Genomic DNA, 18,215 nt, shown 5'->3' on the forward strand with positions numbered 1-18,215 from the left:
CGAGTCTCTCAGAGTGCAAAATGGAAATATCCCTAGGCATAGCTAGGGTGGTGGTAGCAGTGGTAGGACTTTGGGTCTCAACTTTCCAGCAGTGCCCTGTGCAATGCTAAAATCCACGCTGCACAGATTTGAACTGCCAACCTTCTGATCAGCAAGCCCAAGAGGCTTGGTGGTTTAGACCACAGCGCCACCCACTCCCTACAATTACCTTTATGGTACTGTACTTATTTCAACAATATTGCTGAGCTGTACAGACTAAGATAGACAATTAATTAGACAACACTAATTTGTACAATTTTAAAGGACTGGCATCTCATTTTTGGAGTAATGCTCTAGCAGAAAGCGTTGTGAACAATTAAGCTGTTTAAGTAGGTCTTTGATAACTACAAGCTACTTCATTACAACAAAGCTGTGCAATTTATTGACAATATGTCTTGTCCTAGTCCGTACAATTGTAACAGAAGAGCATGCAAAGGGTTTGAAATTTACAGAGAACATGAAAAAACTATTCTGAAAATGGTTAATTGAGATCAGATGCACAGGCTACAAGACAGTCAAATCAATTTTGACGAGGCTTTGTTTATTCATTGATACATCTCAGAAAATAGTTACAAGAAGTAGAAGAATAATCAAGAACCCATCCAATTATTGTGTCAAACATTCACAGTTGGCCAAAGAGCCCATTTTGTATCAATAAAATTATAAGATCACTGTTATTTCCGTGTCAAAGATTACAGCACAGCTAGAAAATGCATTAAAAAGAGGCTGGGAAAATCAGCGCCCCGGTGAGAGAGGGGAGGATGCAAACAGTTGGGGGGCAGAAAGATGATGAAAAGGTGCAAAGATATAAAGTGATGGGATTACAGAAGAGGGGGGCAAGAGTTCGGCAAAAGTTGGTATGGGACAGACTAGGGGTGGGTTGAGGGGTTCTGGATTATCTGGTATTGTCTGAAATAATATGGTCTGATCTCGGAATGTATTAAGGATTGTATGAAGAACCTGGCTGATACATCTGGAGACTTCGATTTCAGGGAGGGGGGGGCGGGAACTTTGTTGTGTGGGTGGAAGTAAATGGGTAATAAATTTGGATGCGAATCTTATATATTTTTGGGTAAGGGAAAGAGATTAGGGATTAGATAATAATAATTTTGGAGAGAGGATGTTAAGAGAAAAGAGGTCAAAGTATAAGGAGAATGGATAATAGCAATGAAAAAGTTGAAACTTAGAAAAAAGAATGTGAAGTTAGAATGGGAAAATGCGAGAACTATTTTTAACAATAAGAACTCAAGAAGGGGAAATGAGGAAGCCTGAATCTGGTTTTTTTTTCCTGTCTTTTTTCTTTTTTTTTATTGTTGTATTTTTCTTTTCTGTGCCTTTTTCTTTTTTCCTGTATTTCTTGTTAAAATCTAATAAAAATTATATTAAAAAAAATGGATTGAAAACTGGTAACAAACAAACTCCAGGAAATACACGAAAATATGTTTCCTTGAAACATAATATGTCAGTCTGTACTGAACCTTACTCAGACTGGGAAAAACCAGGTTGCAAAATTTAGAGTAAGGTTTTATCGGGGGTGGGGTAGTATTAGTCTGAGATCATACTGCCTTCTGTGTCTTCCTTATAACACATAAGGTCATCTTGGATTTTGTTTTCAAGGGTTGGGTTTACACAATTGTTAGTATAATGAGACATACTGCTGTAAGATACTGGTGTCCATTGTGCTTTAATAGTGAAAATGCAGTATCTTGTGACATCATGACCAATACAGTAGCCCCTTAAAGACTGGTGATAAACTAGCTGCAAGCTAGAAAGTCAGTAGTGCTAAAAAGAGTAGGTGGGGACTGTAACTTCTTCAGTTTGGCAAAGGAAGTGGCAACTAGCTGATATTCTGAAAGTCATTAGTAAGTGACCTGTTCTACTGCCTTTTTAGGTCTCTTGCTGCTTGAAAAACCCTCAACCCATGCAAAATAAATAAATAAAATAGCTTGTTAAATATTCCACTCTCACAGAAACCTCCCCAAACCCAATACATGACCATGCCATGCCTTGAGGTGCAATTTATGCAAGACAAACCTAGAACTCATATCATTTTCTGTTCTATTGGCTCACAATGACATTAAAAAATGTTCTGTACCCTACTGATAATGGTAGCAATTAATAGCCATTTGCAGTGTATTTACTTAATAATCAGTGGTCATCTAATTTAAATATTTTCAAAGAATCCACCATAAGTTGAAATTAAAACAGCAAATAAAAAAGTGACCTAGTGATTTATTTAATTTTTTACCATGGTAGCACTTACATATTTCAAGAGTATTACAGTACTCAAATTATTTCATAAGAAGGAATATACAGATAGAAGTCAACCACTGAAACCAAAGAGGAAGCCAGTCTGGGTAGAGGAGCTCATTGCATGCTATCAAATTTCCACACCCAGAATAAATTGTCAATGACTTAAGTATTTATGGATGTGGCAGACACAAAATCAGGAAACATGTCTTATCCATATTGATGACAGTTAGTAGGAATGTATTTGAGAACTGGAGTGTATCTTCTATGGATAATACACCAGACTATTTATTCCTTGGAGAAAAGTCCAGAACAAAATTTAAACTATATGCATAAGGACAAATTAGCAAAGTTTTGTTTCAGTAACACTTCATATTCTTAACCGACTATTTTAAATATATTAGTATAGTTATCAACAGCCTAACGTAGAAGCATTTATGGAGAGGGCTTGTTATGAATCTGACCTATTGGTGTTCAAAAGGCATTTGCAGGTGTTGTTGTGAAACTAAAGCAAAAAATAGGCAGTAGAATGCCAAGCAAGTTTGGTTCTCCTGTATAGCAGCAGCACAGACTAGTCCACAGACCCAAGTTGACCTTCCAGGTGCCTCCATTTGGTCTGCCAGGCCATTTGCCCCAAACCACAGCCACCTACCTCATACTTGGCTTTGTATGTGATGCCATGTGTGGGGCAGATAGAAACTTCAGGTAAAGTTGACAGAGTACATGCTAACATCCAACCTGAGCTGCTACAACTGGAAATCAGAGATAACACCTTGGTGCAGCCCCACACATCTAGGCTGACTGGTGTTTGGCGTATGTGACTGTCTGTTAAACCAGTTCACTAAAGACAGAGAAAAACTTAGCTTATACCTCTGGATACAAACGGGATCCATTCTGGAGCCCCGTACACATCCAGAGTAGTACTTACCCTGAAGCGCCGAATCTGCGCATTCTCCCCGCGCGATTCGGCGCTTCTGCACACGCACGTGACGTCATTTGGCGCGTCTGCACATGCGCAAATTGCCGAACCCAGAAGTAACCTGTTCTGTTACTTCCGGGTTCGGTGCTTACGCATCCCGTGTCGTACGCAACCTGAAGCATACATAACTAGCGGTATGACTGTACTATTAAACAACTGATACGATTATATTTAAACAAATACAGCTTTTATGCTCCTATAGAATCATCCCAGCAAAATAGGTGTCTTTCCCTAAAATACTGGTGTCTGTTTAGGATATACAGGACTCAAATATATCTATCAGAAAATGGAAAGTAATTCCTAATTGCTATAGTTTAGCCTAGCCATTCCCAACCTGGTGCTCTCCAGATATTTTTAACTCCAATTGCCATCATCCCTGATCATTGGTCATATTGGCAGAAGCTGATGGGAGTTGTAGTCCAAAGCATCTAGAAAGCACTAGGTTGGACAAAGCAGATAGCATTACAATGCAATCTTATACAAGTGAACTCAGCATAGGTCTTACTACCAGATAAGCAGTTATAAGACTGCAGCCTTAGTGCACTTTGTATGGAGTCACTCAGCAGGGCTGGCCCTACGGCAAGGCTGGGTGGTGCAGGGCGCCAGGGTGCCGGGCCGCCAGGGTGACGCCGTGCTGCGACACCTGCGCCAGCTGCGCGGCGGGTGCTGGGAAACGGGGGGGGGGGACACGCCGGATATGCTTAAGACGGCCCTGTCACTCAGACACCAGCAGCACAACCCTAGACATATTTATGCAGATGTAACTCACCCTTTGCTCAATATGATTTGATCTGCAGTAAATCAACTAGGATTGCAGTCTAAAAACAATAAGGTTGGATCCAACATGGTCACTGCACAAGAGGAACAGATTCTCTGAAGCAGTTGTTGGCATGTGCAGGAAGGAGAGGCAGGACAAGTCCCACTGTGCAAGCAGAATTCCACTAGCGCAGTACTGGATGCAACCCATGGTTGCTGGAAAAAGGATTAGTTATAAGGCCTAGAGAGAGTCTAATTAATACTTTTTTAATCAATGTTTCATGACAATAAGTGCTCAAGGCTAGTTTAATTTCTGAAATAACTATAACGCGTTTTCAGCATGGACAAGTATATGGATCTCATTTATATGGTTTACTCAAGAGACTACTGTAATTCTTTAGGACACTAGAGTAAAAGGCTAATAATAAGAGCAATTATCTATGCTTCATCTGTGTACTCCAGAAAGAACAGACTTCGCAAGAAAAATTGAAAGAGTGAGCTGCTTTTTTACAAACTGTAAAAAACCAATAATTAAATCATCCTTGTCATTACCATGGCTTTATAGGTTTCAAGAAATTGTGGAAATGGATAGATCGGATCATAGCCTAAGCAATTTTTACCACTGGGGTAGGAAAAAGGAAACTAATAAAAAAAAGAAAATGTGCCATCACTTAATGACAGCATTATTATTTTTGTATGTTTACTGTGAAGATCTAACTTAATACTGTATCATACATTTGTTGCATATGGCACCACAGATAGTGACAAGTAGCTTGAGGAAGTAAGTTTCTAAAATACTGCAAACATGAAGGCAATCAGGGGATAAAAACTATTTTGTTACCTTCCAGTCTCATCACCCTCTAGATTTAGAACAAGGTGTAATCCACAATTTTAATAGTTCCATTTAAAGAATCCAGGGGCATGAAAAAAGTCATGGAGATGGAGATATATGACAACATAGGCAAGAATTTAATCCACAGCAGGTTCAAGGAATACAAATTCTTATTATATCTAGTAATATGTTTTGTTTTATACATCTCAACTTTAAAAAGTATACTCAAGTTTTCACAAAAGTATTCAGAGTCACTGGAACACCACTTATTTTGCCCCAAACTGGAAATTCTCAAGATAAAAAGCATAACTAAAGCTATGCAAGATTTCAGGACTATTGCAATCTTAATACAGTAGACGGAAATCAGTAATCTTTCATGCCCCATTGCACAAAAGTTCTAAACTTCAACCATGTAAGCAGACAATTCACTTGTAGACAGAGTTCCCTTTGATAGGATTTACAATGCAAAACTATACCCAATATATTTTACTTGTACGATGGTTTCAAGCCAAAATGTATTAAACTTTGGAGTTCAAGGCCGTCCTAATGAAGTTTGCTGAAATAACTCTAAAAACTTCCTCAGTACAAGTAAAAATATTTTGTACGTCACTGACAAGTATTTTTTTGTCTGCCTTTCCATCCTTTATTAGCCTGGCTATATCTGTATTTTTTTTACTTAGTTATTTGCATATAACCATCAGTACAATGAGTCATATAACCTTATTATATTCAGAAGGTTTTTAGATAGCATCACATCCATTACTTTCACAGAAGAAACAAATGTGGTCTGAAAAGCTGTCCTGATCTATTTGCTACTTCTGACTTGCGTCTCGAAACACAGTAGAAGAACTCTTGAACTAAGGGATGCATAACTTGCCTGTGCTGGTTAATTGCAATTTTATTATCATATTAATTTGTCTATTGCTAAAAGTTAAAGATTTCCAGAAGTTTTTAATGCCAAGAGCATGCAAAGCACCATATAGCAACGAAAAAGGGTTCCTGCTCTCCTCAAAAAAGGACAATCTACATTAGACAAGAGGGACGCGGGTGGCACTGTGGGTTAAACCACAGAGCCTAGGGCTTGCCGATCAGAAGGTCGGCGGTTCGAATCCCTGCGATGGGGTGAACTCCCGTTGCTCAGTTCCAGCTCCTGCCAACCTAGCAGTTCGAAAGCACGTCAAAGTGCAAGTAGATAAATAGGTATCGCTGCAGCGGGAAGGTTAACGGCGTTTCCGTGTGCTGTTCTGGTTTGCCAGAAGCGGCTTTGTCATGCTGGCCACATGACCTGGAAGCTGTACGCCAGCTCCCTTGGCAAATAACGCGAGATGAGCGCCACAACCCCAGAGTCGGTCACGACTGGACCAAATGGTCAGGGGTCCCTTTACCTTTACATTAGACAAGTGGAACATGCAACAAATGTTGCACTGTATTTCCCCCATGCTCTTTCCTGCCAGTCCTTTAGTAACAGACAATTCCATTATTCTCCCTGCATTTCCTGTTTTTCTGTTTTCAACACTCCATGGGTGGTAAGCATACTGAATCCTTACTGAGTTGTTTGAATGTGGTTGTCCCCCGAAAGTTGTTTTTTATTATTTTTAAAAATGTCTGTTTGTACTTCTGCTAAAATCTTGGATTCACCAGCATATGTCAAGACCATTTTCTTTTACTGGCTCCAATAATCCCATGGGCGCTTAACCACCTGAGCTTGCCATTAAGATTGGCATGACTGGATAACCCAGGAAGTGGCAACGCATCCAGGATGAGAGCCAGTAAATTAAGGAAATCTTTACTGTAAATATTATTATACACACACACACACACACACATGTTGTTGTTGTATTTATATTTATTATTATTTATCAAATTTATATAGTGGATTTTTGAGAAGAAAACTCCACAAAGAATAGGAAAATGGCCTGAAAAGAAGAAAAAGCAATTAAATGGGTGGAGAGCAATACAAGAGAAGATACAAAGATACAAAGATGGGAGTCACAAAAGCAGACAAACAGGATGACTGTATGGAATGTAAGACATATAAAGTGGAGAAGTAGATATTAAAAAGTATCACTTGTTAGGAAATGTTACAACTAAACCAGATTATTCATAAAGCTCCCCCCCCCCCAAAAAAAAAGTAGGCTTAGCAGTTAATAAGATTTCCCATATAGCTTTCTGAAGACTTGCCATGCAGTCTTCAGGTGAACCCTGAAGGTGACCCGGAAACTACAACTAATCCAGAATGCGGCAGCTAGACTGGTGACTGGGAGCGGCCGCCGAGACCACATAATACGGGTCTTGAAAGATCTACATCTCCCAGTACATTTCCGAGCACAATTCAAAGTGTTGGTGCTGACCTTTAAAGCCCTAAATGGCCTCGGTCCAGTATACCTGAAGGAGCGTCTCCACCCCCATCATTCTGTCCGGACACTGAGGTCCAGTACCGAGGGCCTTCCGGCGGTTCCCTCGTTGCGAGAAGCCAAGTTGCAGAGAACCAGGCAGAGGGCTTCTCGGTGGTGGCGCCTGCCCTGTGGAACGCCCTCCCATCAGATGTCAAAGAGAAAAACAGCTACCAGATTTTTAGAAGACATCTGAAGGCTGCCCTGTTTAGGGAGGCTTTTAATGTTTAATAGATTATTTTATTTTATTTTTCTGTTGGAAACCGCCCAGAGTGAAGCGATCATGTTGCCCAAAACTAACACTGCTTAACAAAAAGGATTCAAATTTTGGGGGGATTCACTGAAACCTTTAGATGATTTGAAGATTCATCTTTATTCAGTAGTGTTCCTCATTTACTCCTGCAATAATTTGTGTCCACAACTGTCAGTCACTACCAGACCCTTTACTAAGCCCACTATAATTTCTTTCAAGAAACAAAACCTACCTCAGATCAGCGTTACTTTATCATGGGCACAATACATAGACTGAAGTGACAGAACTAGGATAACCAGAGCTAGAGGTGCCTTCACCAATGACCTAGAAGAGATTATGTAATGACAGCGATGCACACTTCCATTGAATACGAAGTGATGGCCAAATACTAGTTGGATCTCCTCACTTAGCACCAACATTAGAAAGTCTTGTTAACACAATGAAAAGAATAACTTACAGAAGTTTTATGGAAAAGGTACAATAGCATCCTAAAGAATGTATGGATTTATTTTAAAAGTTGGGATAGCAAAACACACACACACACACACAACCCACAACATTTTGAGAGGTGAAACACCGTTCCATAGCACCCTTGCACATTCCACTGCTAAAGTACATCTTCTCACTTTTTAAAAATTTAAGTTGTAGTTTAGCAGAAACAGTGTTAATACAAGTAGACGGATTTATGTTGCAGCAATTAGACTACAGGTACTGCACATTTCAAACATTCCCCTTTATATTATTTACAATTGCATGGCCACGCAAGGTGACACACGCATTGCATCTTCTGCCAACCCTTCCCCCTTCTCATCTAGGTGTTGGGGGCATACCAGCAGACTGAAAGGCTGCTGAACAAACATAGACTCTCTCCATGTTCTAGAGCCCTGCATTTGTCAAGCTTTACCTTGATAGATACGCCCTCAACACATGGTTGGAGAGGGGTGTAAGTGAGCAGGAGACACAAAAACAGGAGTTAAGTCCCACTCCACTTTCCCCCTCAGACCTGTGGAGTAAACCAGAAGCGAGCTCATGTTCCTATGCATATCTTCACGGATGTAAGGCCCATCTAGTTCAATGAGGACTTATTTCCAAGTAAATGTGCACAGACTTGCAGCTTCAATTAGAAATATACTTGATATAGCATTTTAGACCTTATATTAACTAATGGTTAAATTATTTATAGAAAACAGTTAAGACAGAATTAGAAAACTGCACATAATATTTAAAGATACAGTACCAAAAAAATGCTTCTCATTTTGAAAAGGCTAGTGTAAAACATTTCCAAGGAAAAACAATGCACAGAACATGCAAAGAATACACTCCAGATCAAATTTTAGAGGTGAAGCACAATTACTGGGTTAATTATTTAACAGACTTCTAGTAAGGAATGCGCCTTACTTCACAAAAAGTCATTATTCAGACCAAGTTCTAGAAAGGTCCAGCAATTTTCTTTTGTTAAAACTTCACCTCCCTACTCTTCTACAAAGTCTTAGTATTACATTTAGTATCACATTGGCACAGGAGCTTGCCCCTGTGCTTCTTTCACATGCTATTGATGGTACTTACTCTAACAATGTCGAAGGTTAGAGAGAAGACTTCAGTAAAGGGCTAAAGCCATGCTCATGCGTATAACTTCTGACAGATGAACTATTGTTATTATTCCCCTATATATCATCTGGTTTGGTGACAGATATGTATTTATGTGGTATAGTATTTTGGAATTTATTATTATTAATAGCATTACATTATCTTTTCAATGTAATCCTCCATGGCACCATATGATGAAGGGTGAGTAACAAAAGCTGAAAGCCTGGGCCATCTATACCAGCCCACATCATGATCACAGTAGAAATTGGATTTCTTGGTAAGTTCAGAAGTAAACCAAAAATTACAAGAACTCGGGCCAGAAAGGATAATTTCAAAAATTCTTCACCAAGTTTTATTCAGGATAACTTCCAGTGAACATCAACATCAGGACAAGGCCCTGTTTCGATGATTCTTCATCAGCGAGGTTTCTCAGGTCTAAGTGTACCAAGTATGTTTGGAGCAAAGCAAACATACTTGGTACACTTAGACCTGAGAAACCTCGCTGATGAAGAATCATCGAAACAGGGCCTTGTCCTGATGTTGATGTTCACTGGAAGTTATCCTGAATAAAACTTTGTGAAGAATTTTTGAAATTATCCTTTCTGGCCCGAGTTCTTGTAATTTTTTGTTCACATCATGATCACAGCAACCTGATTGGGAGTTACAGCCTTGGGCAAGCCCTCCAACATTTACAGTTTCTCTGGGCATGAGTTCCCTCCTCCCCCCACACCTTCCCTATATATTCATTTGTCTTAGTGATATTCATAGAGCTTCAATATGCTGATGACAACGTAGTGTGTACATACTCAGAGGATGACCTCCAAACCATCCTAAATATCCTTGCAGAAGCTTACAAAAAGCTTGGCCTATAGCTCAATATCCAAAAAACCAAAGTTTTGCACCAACAAGCAAAAAACAACCCCTCCACAGCACCACAAATCCAACCATGGTGTAACACTGGAAAATGTCAACCTATTTTCCTACCTGGGCAGTTATATTTCCACAAGGACCGACACTGATGCCAAAATCCAGCATCACCTGAGCTCTACAACAGGGTCCCCAAACTAAGGCCCGGGGCCCGGATGCGGCCCAATTGCCTTCTCAATCCGGCCCCCAGGAATCAGCATGTTTTTACATGAGTAGAATGTGTCCTTTTATTTAAAATGCATCTCTGGGTTATTTGTGGGGCCTGCCTGGTGTTTTTACATGAGTAGAATATGTGCTTTTATTTAAAATGGATCTCTGGGTTATTTGTGGGGCATTGGAATTCGTTCATTATTATTTTTCAAAATATAGTCCCCCCCCCACAAGGTCTGAGGGACAGTGGACCGGCCCCCTGCTGAAAAAGTTTGCTGACCCTGCTCTATGAGCACAGCTTTCTCCCAATTGAAGCGCAGAGTGTTTGAGGACTGGGACACTCGCAGGGAAACCAAAATGCTTGTTTATATAGCTATTGCACTGTAATGATGGCAAGGTGCAAAAGGTTGCTTTCAAAGAGATGGTTAAGGAAGGAAGGAAGTGCTATGTTTAAGGGTCCTGCCCCCAATCTGCTTCTTGGATACTGAACTAATTTAAGGTTCAGCCAGTCATTTAGGATCAGCCAATCTTAACATGTCTCAGAGAATGATAGCACTGATCTGAAGCTACACTTTTCTTAATGGGATAAAAATACTTTTTTCTAACCACGATTCTTATAAGAGCAAAGAGTCTTGAGTCACATAGTCTATCACTTCAAAGAAATGGATGGGCCATTAAGATAAGATAAAGGGCAAAAGTGTATTGGCAAAAGACCAGTCTTTTACATTGGACATGACCTTTGGGGAAGGGATTTCGGAGCAAAAGAATTTTTGAAAATTACTTTGAAGTACATGTGTTACTTCAAATATACAGTGATATCTACAGAACTCTCTCAGTTCATCTTAAAGACTAGAGCAGGCACATCCAACAGGTAGATTGTGATCTACTGGTAGATCTCTGGACGTCTGTGGTAGATCACTGGTAGATCATTGGCTCACCTCAAATAAGCTCTACAACTTTGACCCAACCCCCCCCCAAAAAACGAGCTTTTCCTCCTTAAAAAAAGCTCAACAACTTTGACCTAAACTCGCAGTCTCTTGGAAGCTGGCCACCCTTGGACTAGAGCAGGCACCCCCAAACTGTGGCCCTCCAGATGTTTTGGCCTACAACTCCCAGCATCCCTAGCTAACAGGACCAGTAGTCAGGGATGATGGGAATTGTAGTCCAAAACATCTGGAGGGCTGAAGTTTGGGGATGCCTGGACTATAAGTCTAGTATAAATCTAGTCTTTTATAGCAGCCTTTCATTGAGGACTTTTAAAAATAAAAATGGTTTCTCATATAATATTTTTATAACTGACATTTTCATGATTGGAACAAGGGAAAGATTAGCTAAAGAGGTTGAATCCAAGTACAGGCAGAACTGCCTCATTTGCAGTACAACATTGTGCAATATGAATGCATCAAGTAGTTGTGATGCTAACTCTGGAGAGTCTTCCATCAGAAACTCTTACCCTAGGTGCAATGTGTGGCATTACTGCAGCCTGCAATGCAACTGAATACACCGCTGGCATAACCAGGGAACTAGACAGCCTACTTAAGTCATGCTCTGGCAAGCAGCTTATACAACTTGGCAGAGAGGTGCAAATAAAAAATTTCAATCCCTGCTCAAAAGCTTCCCATCTACATTTAGGCAATGGTGAAGTTGTGCAAGAGGCTAAACGCAGAACAATGTCTGCCATTGAATAGCAGTAAGTTGCACTTCAGCTGGTGCTGGCTCATTTCTATCAAGCACACCTGTACATAATTGAGACATGAAGATAACAGGCTTGCAGATCTGCCATTATAGTGTAGCCAAACACAGCCACATCTGAGATATGTCAAGTTTGCTATTCTTTCATGTCCAGATCTGTGTGGCTCCCCATCCCTCCCATGCTCACTTTGTACTTGATGAGAGAGCAAACATACCTTTACTTAGGAACTTGTCATTATTAAGGTTTGCATCACATATTATTTTCAGAAGACCATAGGTTCAGTTCTATGTCACTTTATAAGTGAAAGTCATCTAATTTCACAACCCAAATGTCACTTCAAAAAAAAAAGCTGGAGTAATTAACCTGCTTTTGGAGAATACGTATGGCATGAAATCAAAATACTTTAAATAGGCACTAGCTATAAAAAGGCAGTGAGAGTACTCATAGGACTATCTATTAAGATTCACGAAAATAAAAATGTACGTAAATTTTGGAATCAGTCTTGTAACATTTTGTTTATGGTGATATCTGGCCATTCCTGCCCTATGATTACTTGCAATGTGACACGAGCAACACAAGAGCTATTTCCAGGAACTACCCAAATACACAAACACGAAAATTATGTTATGGCAAATGCAAAGAGGAGTTTCTACTAGGCAAAACAGGTGTAGGAGGAAGGACTGCAACAAGTCTTGTGGGGGCACCATGAATTTGTGCCTAACTCATCTGTAGGCACCAAGGGTCAGGGGCACTGTGTATCTCCCAGTGTAACACTTTCCTGAATTGCAACACTTCGCTTTTCCTCAAAAAAAGTAAGTGACACTACTGGAACAGAGGCTCAACTATACCTTTCTCCTGTTTACTTTATCCCCCACAAAACTAAATCATATTTGAAAAGTAACTTTTTAGTGGCCAGCTCAGCATAACATAGTGGCTAAAAGTCCAAGACTGCAGTCCTAACCTTGTCCACTAAGAAAAAAAACATATTGAATCAGCAGAGCTTAGTCCCAGGTACATGAAGTTAGGATTGAAACCTAAGAGAAAGCCCCTTTCAATGCAGTAAGGCTTACTTCTTACTACATGTTTGGGATCTTTTTTCTTCCTTTGCGGTTTTACAATGCTATGGCTAAAGTTGGGTGTCAAAGCCATAGGATTCCAGTTCAACACTACATGTGTTCAACCCATTTTTACTATCACCAGCAACTATGCAAAGTCTGCTTCCTCAAACTAAAGCAGAGGTGACATTTCTCAGAAAACTTTTTCCAAAAGAAAGAGGGAGGGTTTTTTTCCCTCACCTCCCCTAGAAAAAGAACACCTGCCAGACATCGAAACACAGTGGTACCTCTGGTTACGAACACCTCTGGTTACGAACTCTTCAGGTTCTGAGCTCCGCTAACCCAGAAGCAGCTGCTCCTGGTTGCAAACTTTGCCCCAGGATGTGAACAGAAATTGCATGCCATAGTGGGAGGCTCCATTAGCGAAAGCGCGCCTCAGAATAAGAACGGTTTCAGCTAATTTAAGAACGGACCTCCGGAATGAATTAAGTTCATAACCAGAGGTACCACTGTATTATTCAATTTTTTAACGATGGCTGCCACCCCTTCCTCACCCCACAACACCCTGTTCCAGAATGATGCTGGGTCAGGAGCATTGTACATAATGCAAAATGGTTGCAAGGCTGACAATACGGTTTTCGAAGGGGGTGGAGTTTGGGGGGTGGAGAAAGAAGTTGTGCTACAGCCACTACTAACAGCATACCTGCCAAGCCCCAGACTGCAGAATCCGGGACCGGCAGCCGCTTGACACCAGAAGTTGCGTAGACACAACTTCCATTGTCACTTTGCCCATCTATGGGCACCAAAAATGGCCGCCGCCGGCTTCGAAAGTCGCGTCTACGCATGTCCGGAAGTGCATAGACGCAACTTCCGGTGTCCCTCTGCCCATCTATATGCACCAAAAATGGGCGCCGCCGACACCGGAAGTCGCGTCTACACACTTTCGTACATGCGTAGATGCGACTTTCGAAGCCGGCGCTGGCCATTTTCGGTGCCCACAGGTGGGCAAATCAGGAAAAAAATTGGCTGCCGGCAGGTGAGTATAAGGGAGAATAACGGGAGACGAAGTGATATGGGGGACCGCCGGGAAAAGGTAAGAAAAAACGGGGGTTTCCCGGGGAAAACGGGATACTTGGCAGCTATGTACTAACAGGGAGTCCAACCCTCATGAAAATATTGGAAATATTCTTTTTTTAAAAATAGTGAGATGGTCCACCCAGTTTTCTACCCACAAATAGGGTGGAGAATTTTAAGAGAGTAGCAAACAAGACATACATTGCCACTGCTATCCACATCCAAACCACAGATGAGTGACAGAGGACATGTTTTGCATGCAGAAGGCCCCAGTTTCAAACCCTGGCCTTTTCCATTACAATGTTCTGAAGTAGCAGGGATGGGGGGGGGAGGCACATACTCTGTCTGGCACCTTGGAGAACAACTTTCAGTCAGAGTTGACAGCACTGGTTAAATCAACAGTCCAACTTAGTGCAGCCTGGTATGTTCATCTACACCCACACATCCTGCAGAATTTTCTAATAAAGTTGTGGATGTATTTAATGAAACTCAGTTCTAAAGGAAACTGTTCTTCCTATCTTTCTACTCAGGTTCCAGACAGATGTAAAATCAAATTTGCAGAACATCCTGTTATTTAGGTCACACACAGAATTTCTTGAAGACAGCTTTCTATTTCCTAGAAAAACTGTATTCTTATTTCAGTGCAAAACATGGGAGCTATTTCTTCTGCAGCTTCCACAATGTACAGCATTTCGGCACTTATCTACAGAAGTCAGATTTTAAAACAAAGAGATTTTATAGTTATTTCACTACACATAGGAGAGCAATGAGTGGGCAGGAAACTTCAGAGCAGTACCTCACTTCTGTAGTATGCCTGATCACACACGCTAGCAATACTTTGTACAGATGCTGCAATGCTTCAGAGACTTAAATAGATTTTTGTATTATAAAACAGTTGGTTGTCTATAGCTTCTTGATCAGTTTAATGTGGCACAACTCCTTTGTTTTTTCTTCTGTGCCAGGGAAACATGTAAAAGTTTTGTTTTGCTTTTTAAGCTACAGGCAGCTGTAAAAAGTGACAAGAGGCCTAGTGCACATATGTTTTTGCACTATTTAGTCAGAATATGGCAATTGCTTTCTATTTATTCTACATAGCAGGTCTAGACCTCAGTTTTCCTTAGCAGAGCGTTTTCGTTCCACCCTAGTTATACATTACCAATATTTAAGTCAAATAAAAGTCTGCAGTCTTATCCAACCAAGTTGTATGGACATTGTGAAGGCATTGCCTACATTTAACTTCTAAAGGGATATCAGTTCTATTTGCATCAACCAACCCTCAGCAGGGCCACAAATCATTTGCCAAAGAACTTAAATTCTTGCAGGATCAAGAATTCTGTCTCCAGATACTTACACACTTGTGGAACACTATACACTGTGCCTTTGAGCTTTCCATTCCACTTTTTAAAGCCAGATTACATTTAAGCAGTGTTAGAGTACAGCCTTCTCAACTCAACCATTCTTACCTATGGTTGAGACAGCAATATAACTTATCCTCATCTAATGTTTATGTAAATGTACATTGAACAGGCACCACCATTCAGAATATCACATAATTACTGTGCCATTACAATTGTGATATTCAAATATAATCTCACCGTTAAACAAATCCTTCTGTTCTGGTGTAGCATCTGTCATTTTCCAAGGAAATTCTTATTACTAGGAAAAGTTGAGTGCTCCCAAGAAAAGTAACACTGATGCACAATGTTTCAAGTTCTACCCAAATCGGTAGAAATATCTACAAAGAGTTATATTGCTATGGTTACTGAAAATGGGCTTAAAATTTTCACATGGGAGAAAAGAGGCATACCTCTGCAGAATCAAAGCCTTACATCAGAGGCCTAAAATTTGCAGCACCATCAATTGTGTGTTAACAATGGTATATTTCAACTGTGAATTAGCCTAAAATCCCAAAATACATTTAAGCATTGCAAACAGATATAGCAGCACAATTATTTAGAACCTAAGCGCTTTCAAATGACTTCTATGAAGGTGTAAATAGCAGGAAAGTTCCCTGATAGAACGTATACCTGAAACTGATGGACTTTGCAGAATTGGACAAGATGACAGGGAGAATTCGAAACCGACAGGACCAGATGTTCTTGGAAAACTGGAGTAAATTTGTGAACTACGTATTTGAACAACAACTGTAAACAACAGATCACGCTAGTAGGATTGCAAGAAGTTTTGTAAGGAGGACTATATTACAAGGAGAATATATGAAAAGGATAATTAGTGATGGATTGTTAAAAGTAATAGTGAAATTAATAAAATGTATGATTAAATGAGGAAGAATGAAAATCATCAGGCAGGGTTGATGGAAGTCCAAAGCAAAACATTGTATAAGATGTGAAATAATGATATGTGATGTTTGGAAAATATATGCTTATATCCTATATCTCGGGAAAGCAAGGAAACAGAACAACTGTGAGTGGAAAAAGTATTGCAGCCTCATGGTTACTAAAGTAAGGCCTAAGTAAGAATCCCTTCCGGGAGAATAGCTTATCAGATGCACCACCTTGTGACAAATAGGTAGGCGGGCAGCCTTAACTGTAAGAATGAAGTAATATGAATGTGGGTAGAATGTATTGCTTTCCTTATGTTTCACCACATGCCACCCTTCTCCTTTAAAGAGTTAGAAAGGTGATTGCCTTACCAGATTAAACACAGTTTCCACAATATCCCTGTTGGATACTTCTCCGACTTCTACCAGTCCTGCCAGAACAGCAAATTTCATCCTGATACCACGAATAGGGATTCCTGGATTCAAAGGCTGCAGCTTGCTCTCCATTTCGGCCGCATTTCCTTCTTTTCCTCCTCCGGTACCACCACCTCCCCCTCCTCCATCATCACCTGTTGGCTGAGGAGAAGAAACCCGTTTGTCTTCACTCGCCATAGCAAGCCAGCAACCCAGAAATAAAAGAGTTCAATCCGTAGCCTCAGGTCCAGTTTCTGAGCGCTAAGATAATCTTGTTTTCCTTTCCTCGGCACAAGGACAGCAGCCTCTTTAATCTGAAAACTAAAAGAAAAAGACAATTATAGTAAAAATTAGTAGAAGGTGCAGCTTGTCAAAAACATTTGAAAAAGCCTGTCATCTAACTACTGGTAATCATGAAACACTAGGCTGTTCTCTCTTTGCACTCACCCCCCCCATCAGCCCAGAAAATGAGGGCAGGTGTAACTGCATCAGGCAGGTAAGCCCCTTTCTTTGTCAGGCACTAAACTTGCCTGCAAGGAGGAGAGCGTGGGACTCCCGAAGGCATTTACTTCTGGATTATTATTATTATTATTATTATTATTAGAGACGCGCCTCTCCCCTGCCCCTCTGTTTCTGCAGTGCTTCCCTCCGCCGTCCTTGTGTTCCAGCAGCTGAGGTAACTGCAAGCTCCGCTCCTCCCTTCACGCACAGTCACAGGTGCAAGGACAAAGTAGGGCCGGCAAAGAAGTTCCCACTCACCCAGCCCTGCAGCTCCTCGCCTCTGCCGCGGACGGGGCCGGCAGGGAGGGACGAGGCTCTCCCGACACCAGGCAGCTCCAGCCAGGGGCGGGAGGTGTCTCCGGTGCTTCCCCACCAACAGCCTGGCTTCTACCTGCCCGGGGTAGGGAAGAGGGCAGGGGAAAGAACTTCGACCTCAGGCAAGCAGCTTGAAGTTTCCTGTGCAGCTCCTTCACTCCGCCGACGCCGCGATGAGCTCCTCCATCGCTTCCTGCCTGCCTTAGCAGTTGCTACGGCGGCGGCTGCTGCTGCTGCTACTCTCTGCCGCCATGACAGCGCTGAGCCGAGCCCCGGGAGTGTTGCCGGGCGAGCGGCAAGTGCGCCTGCGCGTCAGCCAAGAGCGGGCGGGGCAGGGAGGCGAGAGGGCAGCGGGCTTGGAGGCGGAGGGGGGGGAGGCGCCCGCGCAGGCTCAGGTGAGCACAGGTGTGCCCAGGTGAGGCGCAGGCGTAGCCCGAAAGAAGGTTCCCGTCTGTTCTCCTCTAGGCAATGGAAATGCTGCGCCGTTGCTGCTGCGAAGGGGAGCTGTGTGTTATCTCCTCTCTTTTCTTCTTTTAGTTTCGCACCTGAAGGGCAAGCGCAGTTTCAGGAAACTGCATACCTACGTTTTTAGATAGGTCCAGGAAACCTAAGCGGCAAGGAATTAGCGGCAACATATTTGTTGTGTGTTCACGCACTATGGGCATCTGGTGACTTGAGGTGTCGAATTCAGGACTTCTGGGGAAACGTGGCCCCGT

The 18,215-nt window shown here is 41.5% G+C and overlaps 1 protein-coding gene across 4 annotated transcripts in view; it reads right to left on the reverse strand.

The window, feature by feature from the left end:
- Window positions 1-17,794, reverse strand: part of LRBA (LPS responsive beige-like anchor protein) — a 357,361-nt gene extending 339,567 nt beyond the window's left edge. For all 4 annotated transcript variants that reach the window (XM_035113958.2, XM_035113959.2, XM_035113955.2 and 1 more), the window contains exons 1-2: window positions 17,443-17,794; window positions 16,642-17,004 (exon numbers count right to left, since the gene is read on the reverse strand). In XM_035113958.2, coding sequence (XP_034969849.1) covers window positions 16,642-16,881 — 240 coding nt within the window. In that variant the 5' untranslated portion in view covers window positions 16,882-17,004; window positions 17,443-17,794. The remainder of the gene's footprint in view (window positions 1-16,641; window positions 17,005-17,442) is intronic.
- Window positions 17,795-18,215: the final 421 nt, after the last annotated feature.

Source organism: Zootoca vivipara, chromosome 9 (assembly GCF_963506605.1).
Source record: "Zootoca vivipara chromosome 9, rZooViv1.1, whole genome shotgun sequence".
NCBI classification, from domain to species: Eukaryota; Metazoa; Chordata; class Lepidosauria; order Squamata; family Lacertidae; genus Zootoca; species Zootoca vivipara.